Source organism: Malania oleifera, chromosome 11 (assembly GCF_029873635.1).
Source record: "Malania oleifera isolate guangnan ecotype guangnan chromosome 11, ASM2987363v1, whole genome shotgun sequence".
Classification (NCBI taxonomy): domain Eukaryota; kingdom Viridiplantae; phylum Streptophyta; class Magnoliopsida; order Santalales; family Ximeniaceae; genus Malania; species Malania oleifera.
Genome location: NC_080427.1, coordinates 38,389,915 through 38,403,325, shown reverse-complemented (window position 1 = coordinate 38,403,325; position 13,411 = coordinate 38,389,915). Strand labels below are relative to the sequence as shown.

The 13,411-nt window shown below is 38.5% G+C and overlaps 1 protein-coding gene across 2 annotated transcripts in view; it reads right to left on the bottom strand.

Moving 5' to 3' along the window:
• LOC131167644 (DNA-directed RNA polymerase I subunit 1) overlaps positions 1 to 13,411 on the bottom strand; it is a 63,051-nt gene that overhangs the window by 37,554 nt on the left and 12,086 nt on the right. For both annotated transcript variants that reach the window (XM_058126442.1, XM_058126443.1), the window contains exons 5-7: positions 11,979 to 12,230; positions 11,664 to 11,843; positions 3,952 to 4,111 (exon numbers count right to left, since the gene is read on the bottom strand). In XM_058126442.1, coding sequence (XP_057982425.1) covers positions 3,952 to 4,111; positions 11,664 to 11,843; positions 11,979 to 12,230 — 592 coding nt within the window. The remainder of the gene's footprint in view (positions 1 to 3,951; positions 4,112 to 11,663; positions 11,844 to 11,978; positions 12,231 to 13,411) is intronic.

The following is a 13,411-nucleotide window of genomic DNA, read 5'->3' as shown; positions in this document are numbered from 1 at the left end:
TACAATACTAGTACTAGAAACTGAACATTTAGTGACAATGATGTACACTGACTCATGAAAAACTCTTCATCCTTAGTTTACATGCTCAAGTCATCTGTGGAATTGAACATGAATAGCTCTTCAACATGACAAAAGAGATCCCAAAACAGAATCTAACAAAAATGGTCTTCCGTTCCTCCAAGTGTCAAAGATAAAATCAGTGAGATACAAGCTACTTCAACACGCACCACACGCACACACACACATATATAGAAGGCCTGCCACCTCCACTTAGATTAAGAATCCTGGTTCTAGGTTAGGAAATACAGAATTAACCTTTATAATCTGCACAAATTTTTCACAATTTTATACATGACATAAAGTTCCAATTACGTTGATTATTCTTTTCCTTTTACGAGGCATATCTTTTTAGTTTTCTCTAAATGATTAATGTATTTTGGCGAGTTCATAATAATTTTTGTTCAATAAATTTTAGATTTGTTTATAATAATTTTTGTATTTCTAAGAAGCGTTTCTTTTACTACCCAAAAAAAAGGAAAAGAAAATTAGGTCCATCAAGGTGTCAGAGCTTCAGTCTAGTAACATAGCTTCTAGTGTGTACAAGATCATTGCTAACTACTAAGGTTCTTCTTAATCTGTTGAGTTCCTACCTCAATGATACTATTTCTTTAACACGAAGTGCTTTTGCTGCAGGGCGGCAGATTGTGAATGCTATTTTAGTAGTAAATTAGGTGGTCGAGGATGTTTGTTATAGAAAAAAAAAAAGGGGGGGCATGGTGCTCAAATTACATTTTTAGAAGGCTGATTATAGAATTGAGAGTTCTAGGACAAGGTGCCTATGAGAAATTAGGTGGAGAAATTGCCTTTTGGATTATTTATATAATGCATTTCTGTGATTATTTCCGCAGACTAGAGAGTGGTCAGACCTTCAGGGGAGGTTAGGCAAGGGAATCCTCATTCCCTGTTCTTATTTATTCTTATGGTGGAACAGTGGATGTCTTCAGTAGATTGATAGACAAGGCAGTTTGTTTTTTCTTTTTGGTGTGTGTGTGTGTGTGTGTTGGAGCTTTTTTCCTCTTTTTGGGGGGAGGGGGGGATTGTTGGGATCAAGGTGGGTAGAGCTGAAGTAGCTGCGTCTGGCTGAATTAAAATTAATTTGGAAAAGAGTGGTGTTAGGCTGGTTAAACTCAGCTCTGAAAGGATTTTGCAGCTGACTTCCCTAGCTACATGTGCCATTTAGAGTGATCATTGACATAATTGATGGTCCCTTGGGAGGAAAACCATGCACTTTTCCCCCTTGGGATCTGGTGGTGACCAAGTTTGCGAAGTGCCTGGATGGTTGGAAAGGAGCATCGTTCACTTTAGGTGGTAGAATTACTCTCATGCAGGCCATACTTTCTACATTCCTATGGATTTTTTATCTCTTTTTAGGATTGCTAGAGCGGTGGCAAAAAATCTTGCGAAGGTTATAATTTGCAAAGGATTTCATGTGGTCAGGTGTAGGGGGGAGGAGATCAATTGAGAGATGGTGTGTAGGTTGAAGGAAGATGGGGGGTCTGAGTCTGGCTTTCTGGTATCTAAAAACACTGCCATTTTGGGTAATGATTAAGGTGGTTTACCACAACGACAAATTCCCTTTGGCACAAAGTAATAAAGAGTAAATCTGGCATTCAAGAAAATGGTCGGGATGCTAGTTTGGCTTTAGAAGTTCTCAAGAGTCCTTGGAAGTTTACTTTGCAAGTTTCAATTGGGTAGAGGTAATCATATTAGGTTTTGGAAAGATGCTTGGATGCAAGAGGGTATGCTCGTTTACATTGTCTTTCTTCTCGTCACAATGATGTGATTTCCTCACTATCATTTTGGAGAGGGATTCCTTGTCTTGGAACTCTAATTTTAGTCTTCTTTGCTTACAGTGCTGGAGGGTTGCCACATCACCAGAAGAAGTGATGGTAGATCTGGTGGCCCTTGGATTCTTCAGGAGATTTTTATTGAAGATCCTTCCTTTCTCGCTTATTAAGGCTAATGTGTTTTATTCCTCTCTGACGAGGTATATAGCAGCCTAAAGTTCCTTCTGAGATATAGGTGTTTGTTTGGCTGGTGGCACTTAATAGAGTTTACACCAACAATCTTCTGCAGAGAGAGGACTTCTAAAACATCGACTCCACATGTGTGTTTTGTATGTGGGAAAAGCTCTGAAGGTGTGTCATTGTTTCATCACTGTTCTTTTGATTGGGACTTTTTTGAATTCTTGATGAAGAATCAGTAACCAATGTCAGTGCAAAAGTTCTTGCTTATTGCTTTATGTGTTTTGGAAGAGGTAAGGATTTTAAGATGCTGCGGAGGTGTGCCACATTAGCTCTGCAATGGGGGATTTTGGCTCGAGCATTTTGCCAGAATTTTTTTCCTGGGAAGAGATCATCATTGGGACTTTTCTGGGACAGGGTGTATTTTTGGCTTCACTTTAGGCTTATAGTGCGGGCTGTTTTTAATGGCTTTTGCTCTCAGGATCTCATCTGATATGGGCTGGTTTCATTATCTCAATGTAATTTTTGCTTTTTCCTTGTGTTCTTGTGCGAGGACTTCTGGTCCTCTGCTATTGTATCTGTCTCTTGCTTGGTTTAAAAATCTTATTTTTATATCAAAACAACAACAAAAACAATAAAAAAGGAAGAATAGCACTTTAATATCTCATTCACAATACTCCACTATGCCGTTCCCCCCTTGCCGACCACTCCTACCCAGTTCACAACGATGGGCTCTTCCCTTTTGCAACAATGGAGGCATCCTTAAACCAAAAGATCCCTGTACTTCTTCTATCCCCCCTTCTCTCCCATGCCTTCTCCTTCTCTCTTCACCAAAAACCCTAAACCCTCTGCAATACCCTTCCTCACCCTCACCCTCACCCTTTTGCCTTCTTCCATGGCAGGCACAAAGCTCTGGGTATGGCTCATGAGGAAGACCTTCGACTTGGCCATCCAAGGGCAAGAAACTGACATCCTGAAACTCACAGAGCATATTAATGGCAGTCGCACTTCCATCTTTCTACGTTTGGAGGAGCTCGCTTGGTTCCTTCGAGCCTAGGAAGTAGGAAGACTCCTGCAGCTAAAGAAGAGGCCTCCTCTCACCCTCGTTGTTTCGCATAACGCAGAACAAGGAGAAACCCTGTTGCTCCTCCTATTTGGACCTTAAATGAGAATGGGGCCTTCACCGTTTGATCCTTCTACAGAAAGCTCTTTCCTTTGGAGTCAAAAAACTTTAATTACCCTTGGACTCAGATTTGAAAGACAGCAGCCCCCCAAAAAAAGTTTCCTTCCTTGTATGGGAAGCAACCCATGGTAAGATTTTGACAATGGATAATTTGCAAAGAAGGAGTTTCAGTCACCAACAGATGTCCTCTTTGCACAGCTGACACAAAATCTGTAGAACACATCCTCCTTCATTCCAATTGGACAAGGAATCTCTCGAATATGGCATCGTCTCTAATCAGACAACAGTGGGTTATCATTAACAAAGTGGGAGGGGAACTCTGGGCCTAGAAAGGGATTTGGGCAACAAAGGAGAAGAGAGGCTATGTCCCTCATTCCCCTTGCAATTCTTTGGTGCATTTGGAAAGAGAAAAATATGCATGTGTCAAAAATTATTCAACCTCAGCAATCCAAAACACCAAAAAACACTGGTTTACTGCAGTCAATAGCTGACATAATGGGACTGTTGTTAATGACTATGATGTAATCTTTAATTTGTGTGACACCCTTCAGGGTGCTTGATTTACTGTACCACGAGTTGGCATCCCCTTCATGCCTTCTCAACAAAGTTTCCTTTACTTATCAAAAAATAAAAAAACAATAATAATAATAATAATAATAATAAAAAGAGACAGCATTACATGCAAAAACTGAACCAAAATAAAGAGACAAAAATGGCATGCAAACAAGAGCAGAGTATACTCACCTGCAGTCTTGCTATCAAAAAGCACATTTATGGATTGCTGAAGATCCCTCCACTGTTTAATAACTGCTGGGTGTCCTAGGTTCTTAATATGAGCATTTGCCAAAGATAAGTTGGATTGCAGCACCTTCCCCAGTAGAACAGTTTGAGGATGCTCCATCACCTAAAATAAACAAGAAAAATGTAAATGCTACACTCCACTAGAAAATCTTCAATGGAAGAGCCGTGACCCAGTAGATAAAAAATTAGTAGAACCTCTTTGTTCTAGTCAGTTTTCCAGCTTTTTCCGAAGCTCATTGCTTATGGATAGATAAGTTACCCTCTGGGCTTTTGTGTGGATCTTCATTCTTTATAGAGTTAACACAAACAATCTGGTGTAGATTAAAAATTAAATCGCTTTGACTCCTAGAGAGTAGAGACAGAGCGTGTATGATGTGTTTTTTTTTTCCCTTCATAATAAGAGAAGGCATATTAGATAGAGAGAGAAGTTACAATGGAAGGGGACAAGAAGTTACCCAAAAAAAAAAAAAGGGCAGCACGGTGCACAAAGCTCCCGCGTATGCGGGATCCAGGGAAGGGGCAGACCACAATGGGTCTATAGTACGCAATCTTACCTTGCATTTTTGCAAGAGACTGTTTCCATGCCTCTAGCCCAAAGACAATCAAAAATAATAAAAAATAAAAATAAAACAAAAAACTAACCAATGAATGCCCTCTTCAATCCTTTTCCATCATAATTCACCAAACATTTCAAGTTAGCTAACTCCCACTGACCCTTTTCAGCTCTGATTTTGCCCCTATCAAAATGCACCTCATTTCCTTGAGGATCACAAAAACTTCAAATCCAATTTATCCATAAGATCTTGAACTTCTAAATCCTTCCTTGAAACCTCCTTCACCCGTCCTTGCACTGCACATCATTAACCAAACCATATTTTCCAAAGATAGAAACCCCCTTCAATCCTTCCAATGGGGATGGATGTACATATGCTAAATACCCTAAAACATCACTGGAATCAAAAACAAATCCATATTGTTCCCTAATCTCATCCAATAATAACCCCCCCCCCCACCACCACCACAATCGAACTCACTAAGATTGCCACTTTCATTATGCAATAAATCCCCCCATTTCATTACCACCTTTCCTTTGCTAACCCCATTACAAGAATTGCCCATCTTGTTTCTAATGCTCATGCTCACTTGTTTCTTCATTACTTCGTGACTTAAGAGGATTTTGGTTTATTTGGTGAGTGCTGAGTGTGCCCAACTTCCTCGGAGGCCTTCTTATTGATTATTTTTACAGAGATTCCATAAGTTTAAGGGTGCAAGAAGGCTATGGCAGTATGCTGTTTCGGCAGTTTCATGGGTTGGTTAGAGGAGAATGCTCACATTTTTCATGACAGCCCTTTGCCTATGGTTGGGACAGGATTGACTTCTTTCCATCTCTGTAGGATTTTACTTTTAGATGTTTTATTGGTTTTTGTTTCCCCAATTTTTAGTAAGATTTGATAGCTTGTCAGCTTGATTATTTTGTTCCATCTTTCTTCTCTTTTCTTTTTTGTATTTTTTTCGTCTCTTCTCAGGAGACCTTATCCTCCTCGTACATTCTTCTCTCACTTTTTCTACCAGGAACAAAGTCAGTGCAGAATGCAGTAACGGTATTCAGCATGCTAAAAGCCATGATCCAATAGATAAAATGTTAGTAAAATCATTTCACTCTAGCTAGAAGCACCTATACTCCAATGCTTCCTACAGATTTGGTCTTGTCAGTTATAGCATTCCAACAATTGTACAAACACTAAAACATTATTAGACTATCTCCTCCATACCTGATAACCCCTTTAGGCTGACTGCGCTCTGGGGAAATTGCAAGATGAGATCATTTATGCTCACAAGAGGTTAGATAGGTACTTATCATCACAGGTCTAAAAGGCAAGTGTTATACCCACTATCCAAAACATAGAAGCAATTGCAAAATATAAGATAGAGTAATGACAGTGAGATTTTGATAAGCTAGCAACATCCAGAATGCGTAGAGATTTAAAAAAAAAAAAAGTTGAATTAATGACTAAACTCTTAAACAAGACAACCATTCAATGTTAAGCTTTTTACCCCACACACGAGCCTCGAAGGAAGGGGAGGGCAAAATATGCTAGATGAAAAACAATAACAAGCCTAAAAGCAATTTCTCCATTCCAGTGACAACAAACCGATCAAAGCAGATCAACAAGATTGGTGAACACCTAATTTGGCTCGAAAAAAATACATGGTTTTGGAAGGATCACTAGCTTGGGGAGCTAAGCTTTTCAGTTGCCTTCTCCCTTTGGTCTTTTGGTCATCATGTGCCTCTTTCTCCTTTCCACATATTGATGGCATTGTCCTTTCTTGGGATTTTCAGTTTTGCAGGAATCTAAATGCTAGTGATAGCAGAAGCTTTCATCTCTCCTAGGTTTCCTGGATTCTGGATTCTTTTCAATATTCTCAATTTGCGAATGTTGGAGTTTAATGTTAGGATAATTCTGGAGAATTTTCTTGAAATTTTTTATTCGAATCTAAATCAGTATTTTCATTCAATTCCTTTTGCTAATCATGTGTGGAAAGCTAAAATTCTTCTTAAGGTAAAAGCCTTTGGGTAGATAACCATTCTTAACAAACTTAACACTAGCAATCTGGTGCAGATTTCTTAAACAAATATGGCTCTCTCTTGATGTGTGTGTTGTGTTATGTTAGTAGTGAGGATTTTGCACATTTATTTCTTCAAAAAACTTTTTACTTTGTTAGGAGAGTGTTGAGTTTGCCCTCATTCTATGGCAGCTTTCTTGTTGATCAATTTTACAGGCTATGGGACACAAAAGAATGCAAGGTTTTTCTGCCTGCTGGTGTAGGGTATTCTGGGAGGACAGAAATGTCAGATTTTTTAAAATACTGCTTCATCTATAGATTTGTTTAAGGACATGATTGTTAGCTTTCATCTCTCCTAGGTTTCCTGGATTCTGGATTCTTTTCAATATTCTCAATTTGCCAATGTTGAAGTTTGATGTTAGGATAATTATGGAGAATTTTCTTGAAATCTTTTTATTCTAATCTAAATCAGTATTTTCATCCATTTCCTTTTGCTAATCCCGTGTGAAAAGCTAAAATTCTTCTGAAAATAAAAGCCTTTGGGTGAATTACCATTCTTAACAAACTTAACACCAGCAATCTGGTGCAGATTTCTAAAACAAATATGGCTCTCTCTTGATGTGTGTGTTGTGTTATGTTAGTAGTGAGGATCTTGCACATTTATTTCTTCAAAAAACTTTTTAGTTCGTTAGGAAAGTGTTGAGTTTGTCCTCATTCTTTGGCAGCTTTCTCGTTGATCAATTTTACAAGCTATGGGACACAAAAGAATGCAAGGTTTTTCTGCCTGCTGGTGTAGGGTATTCTGGGAGGACAGAAATGTCAGCTTTTTTAAAATACTGCTTCATCTATAGATTTGTCACTTCCTTACGGATTCTCTACAAAGTTTCTTGGCAGTATGGTTTTTTCTCATATCCAGCATGACCAATTGGATCTATTATCTTAATTTTGTGTTTCTCTTTTTTTTATTAACAAAAATAAAACATATTATTATTTTAAGCCATCAAGGGCATGCCAACCCATGGTACAAAACATCAACCACCCTGTAGAGTGTCACAAACATCCAGGATTTCTCACCACCTTTGTACATTATCTATCCTAATAATCCTCGTGAATTTTTATTTCTATATAAAAGAGATACAGTTGGAATATGATGCTAATTAAGCAAGATAGGGAAAGTAATCCAGATCCATGAAAAAGGAAATACAGATGAGGAAAAAGCATACATCATTTTATTTATATACAGAATGTTTCAATTTTACACTTAGTCTTGATTGTTCTGTTTAGGGCTCAGTTGCTGATGTCAAGCTAGGTTTTTGGCAGATGCTTAATAGTTGGGCTTGAGGTTTGCCCAAGGAAGAATTAGCAGACAAAATGGAGGGCTGCTACTGAGCATTTACCTTGAAGTGTTTGGAACAAATGAAAATAGGCTAACTTCGGAGATGTAGAAATCCCCAAGCATAAACCAAGCTCCTCTTGTAGAATTATTCGTATGGTTGGAGCCATATTTCAATAACAAATGCAGAATCACTGCAGGAGTCCTTTTTGGAATTAAACAGTCCTGAGGGGTTTGGCCCCTTCTCATTTGGTTGTTGTTCATGTTTTTCTTATACTAAGTAAATTTGTGCACCACTTGCCATCTTTAATGACCCTACGTACTTTTCACGAAAACTCATAGCCCAGTTTTTAACTAAATGGTTCTCTGCATGAAGTTCCATCATGTTAAATCAAGTCACCATTCAGACTTGTTAAGATGTAGGAAAAAAGCACTCAGGAATCAAAGCTAGTCATAAAGTGGAAGCAAAAGAGATTTTAAACCTGCTGTACATATATGCATAGATATATTAACCACACATACACATGCATTTATTGATGCAGTGCTGCCTCAGTTAATATTTCCTAGAAGTTAGTGCACTCTATGCCTTGTTAGTTTTATAACATTTTATCAAATTATTGTTATCTGCGTCATCATTATGGTCAAGTCAAGCTGTGTCATTTCCTTAGTCCAAGTTTATTATTTACAGAGTTCAATTCTTGTCTTTTTGAGAATTGAGAAGTCAAAAGCAATAGTCGTCAATAATAGTCACTTTACTAGGCGCATTTAATGCCCAAGTATATACACATATATTTGTGTTCCACATAAAGAAGAGGATTATGGAATCCAGAAGATCAAGAAGTTCGTGCCGCCAACGAACACACATATATGCATAGATATATTAACCACACATACACACATGAATTTATTGATGCAGTGCTGCCTCAGTTAATATTTCCTAGAAGTTAGTGCACTATATGCCTTGTTAGTTTTATAACATTTTATCAAATTATTGTTATCTGTGTCATCATTATGGTCAAGTCAAGCTGTGTTATTTCCTTAGTCCAAGTTTATTATTTACAGAGTTCAATTCTTGTCTTTTTGAGACTTGAGAAGTCAAAAACAATAGTCGTCAATAATAGTCGCTTTACTAGGCGCATTTAATGCCCAAGGGCTACCATGTAGCTCTATATATATATATATATATATATATATATATATATATTTTTGTTCCACATAAAGATGAGGATTATGGAATCCAGAAGATCAAGAAGTTCGTGCCACCAACAATTTTGCCAGTGAACCAGTATCCATGTCTCTCTCTCTCTCTCTCGCTCTCGCTCTTGCACATGTTCCTTTTCATTGGATCTGATTGAAGGTAGGTATGGGTGGGAATCTACCCAAGTCTGTGCACATCGAAAGGAACACTTTAAATCAGCATCTGAAAAAGCTTGCAGGAGCTTGTTTTTCACTTGGACGAAAGATCCTGACTTACGAGTCCATGGATCAGCAACATTGTATCAGCTACAAGATGGCGGTGCAATTTGACCAATGTGTTTTAATTTGGAAGAACTTCATACTGGGAAAAAACGAACCACAAAGTGGTCAGAATCGGGAGTCCGCTCAAATAGCAAGAAGTACCCTATCTTCATTCTAGGGGATTTGAAAGGGAAGAGCTAGTGTAGATGTGTCACAGCTTTAAGTCAGTGGTAGATACAAAGACGGTTGCCAACCTCCAGAGTGAGGTCAGGAATAAATCTTTACAACCTAATGATCAATAAATTTGAAAGCATGCTTTGGTGGGAGGCTCGTTGTCTTCCAGAAGGGTGGGTGATGCTGCGGCACCTGTGCAGGTGTGGTGCAATCTATGGAGGATGTGGTGGAGGCTTCTAATCTGGAGAACCTCACCATAGCTAGGATTTGTGACCTGGAAAGGGCTAGAGCCTGGGGTCCAAGACTAACAGAGTGGGCTTGGAGTGGATTAGGCCAGGGTTACTAACATTACTTTGCACTGGGGTTATATTTTGGGTACTAATGGACTAGATCCAAAAAATTTTGATGGGCAGCCCATGGTATCAATCAAATTACTTTCACTGAAGCAGTCCCAATATACATCTCAGGCTTTGGAAGATGTTTCTGGTCAAAATACCATAGAGTACAGGCTCAAAAACCAAATAATGGTAGCATAAAGCTGTGGAACCCTATAACAGCTCTTTCGCAGTTGGAGAAAGAGAATCTGGCTAGTTCCTCTTCACAGGTAGGGAATATCCATTCCATCATCCTGAAAAATTTGAGATGATGGCACATATGATACATCTCCAGTCTTTTGGATTTTTTTTTTGTAGGGGTGGGGCGTGGGGTGTGAGTCTGATCTTCAAAAAGATTGGAGGGCAATGCTTTGCAATCGCATTCCTCTCAAGTGCTGGTCATAAGATTCTGTACAGTATTTTTGCCCTGCTTTACATTGAGATGTTTACAAGTATGTGAAAAGGTGCTGAACATGTCATATTGCCAAAAGCCAGCAGCAAAATATTGGCCTCTCGCACCCTTTACCCAAGCCTAATGCTTCATGGGTTCATTTAACTATTGATTTAGTCATTGGATTTCCAAAAACAGCAAAAAATATTGATTCTATATTCATGGCGTCGCAAAACTGGGTCATTCATACCACGCAAAAAGACATTTGATGTTACTCATGTACCATATCAATCTTTCCAAGAGGCTTTGACATATGGCTTGCCCAAGGTAATAACACCATAAAAAGATCCAAAAAATTTCTCTATCACTTTTGGATATCTCTTCAGAGGTTACTCGGAACTAAGCTGCAGTACAGCACTGCCTAACATCCCCACACTTATGGACGGATGGAAATCGTGAACCAAAGTTTTGCCAATCTGTTGAGGCGTGTTGCCCTGAAAACATTCAGGAGTGGGACTTACAACAAGCTGAATTTGTTTGCAAAAGCACTATGAACAGATAAACAGGGAGAATCTTTTCTAAATAGTGCATGGTCAAAGCCCAAATCAGATCCTGGACTTGGTTGGTGTATCTAATCAGTCCCATATGAGTAATGGTGCTGTTGCATATGCTATAAATCTAAAGGAATTAGTCAAAAAATGAAAGAGATGGAACAACATTATAAAGAAGCTACTCATCATCATTGAAGGCACAAGAAGTATCAAAAAAAGGAACTTCTGACCGGTTCTATCACAAGCCAAAGGCTAAGAAGATTAGACCATGCAGAAATTTTGTGCAACTTCAGTACAAATGCTTAAAGGTGGAGGCTCCTAACAGGCTTGTAATCTCAACAGTCTTCAATGTTGCTAATATTTACACCTGTAGTTGATCCAATATTTAGGCAATTTGAAGAGGCAAGAAATGGTGTGTACTTCTTCAATGAAGCAGGTTTAGCAAGTAATTGACAGTAGAAATGTCAGGACTCGAGGAAGGTATTATTATCGCTCTCTAGTCTAGTGAGAAGGAGAACTGAATACTGAAAGTCTGTGGGTAACTGAAGATGAATTTCAAAAAGTAGATGCTTATGAGGGTGCATTGCAAAACTTTGCCACCCAAACAGAGATGAACTTCTTACCAGTGAAACACCAATTAGTATTTTCTAGAAGTTAGCCCAATCTTTGTCATGTTAGCTGCTCCGTGTCATTATTATGATCAAGTCAAGCTGTATCATTTTCTGAATCCAAGTATATTATTTACAAGGTTCATTTATCTAGTTCCAATGCTCATTTATGAGGTCTATTTGTGCTTAAAGAATACTCACAGAATCACCTCCCTTGGATGGGGGCCTGAATTTGATCGGAGGCACAAGAAGTGTGTCCAAAAAGAACATGGAATAACCCTCTTTCCTTGCGTATGTACCATACCGTGCTTGCTGAAGATCACTTATAAAGGAACAGAGCATAGCCTCGTTCTCCCACAACTTCTTCATAAGAACTCTAACCTGGACCAAAACAAAAATATTATAAACTGACAATCGCAATTACTAAAAAATTAACCAGTTCAAATAAAACAAGAATAGACAGAATATACAAGGTCAATCATAGAAGTCATAAACCAAATGCATCCAAGAGCATACATGTGATGGTAAGAGTGACCCTGAGAAGAAATTCTGCTGCTTAAAGAATTCAACAGGTGCTTGCCTTTCACGCCTCTTGGCTGCGGTAGATGAATGTGTTTCAATTGTGTCAATAGCCTCCCCTTTTGGAAATGTATCATCGACATTGTCTGTGTCAGATGAAAGTTTCTCTTCAACACCATCGGTAAATGGACCTTCCAGCTTGCACTCCCTGACAATATTTCCTCTAGTGTTGGCACCCAACATACCATTCTAGAAGCATCAATCCAACAAAAAGAAAGGAAAAATGTTATGAAATTTGAAAGCTTTTATGTGTCAAGAAAATTACAGAAACAGGAATCCACTGTAGGTCAAATAGAAGCATGGACTACCATGACCCTGTCATCTATAAAATGCTAAAAGCTAACAAGCAAAACAATAGTATTCTGACCTTACACTTGTAAAAAATTATGACTCCATTCTTTTAGTTCACTGCCATATATGGAACCCCCCCAAATCAAAACACTATTCCATATAATTTATTACAACTTGGGGAAAGTTTATAATTGGCCCCTCAATTATTCCCAAATTCTTGAATAAGTGTTAGCCCAGTTTGGCCACCCCACTCTTAAATTTGCAGTCCACCCCTGGGAAAACCCTCCTAGGCATCATTGCAACTGATGTATGCACAGTTGCATGCTAAAAAAATGAAAAAGAAAAAGAACATGTCATGTGAATGTGAAACAGAGTAAAACAAAATAAAAATACACTCACGAAGTGACCATGAAGCAGGGCAGCAGAACAGGAGAACAGCCCAGGCAAGCAAATCAAAATGTTTTCAAGGGTCTTGAGCTTAACAAATTTAGAACTCGATAAACAAAGGACCCCAAACTCATTTCCAATATGCCCCAGGGCAACTTAACTGTGATTATTTTATTAGCATACTGACGCAGGATGGGAAGTGAGTTATTGGATGGAATATTTTGACTCAAATTGAAGGAAAATTTCAATGAATAGGACCAAAGGTTATCGTTTGTGCGGTCAGTTTGTAATAAATGTATCATTAGGGCCTATGGTTTATTTGCAATTCTCTTCTATTTTCCAACAAATTGATGTGTATAAATCATGTAAAGAAAAAAAAAAGTAGTTTTGGTGGGTTTAAAATCTGAAAGTTAACATGTCTTTTAACCCATCCACCTCCCAACCCCATCTTCACCTCCTCTCTCCCCTCTCACCTTTCTTCCCTCTTAGATGCTACGTCATTTTCCATAACAGCTCAATCACAATCTCCATTCTTCCATTTCTAGTCCCCAATTTTTTCCTGTTCAATCATTCTCTTTCTTCCTCTCTTCTCCATTAGTTCCCAGTGTTCAGTCTCTCTACACCCACAAAACTTCTACAGAACACCTTGAACCAGCTTCTCCCGTCCATCTTTGATCCTCTTCACTCATCTA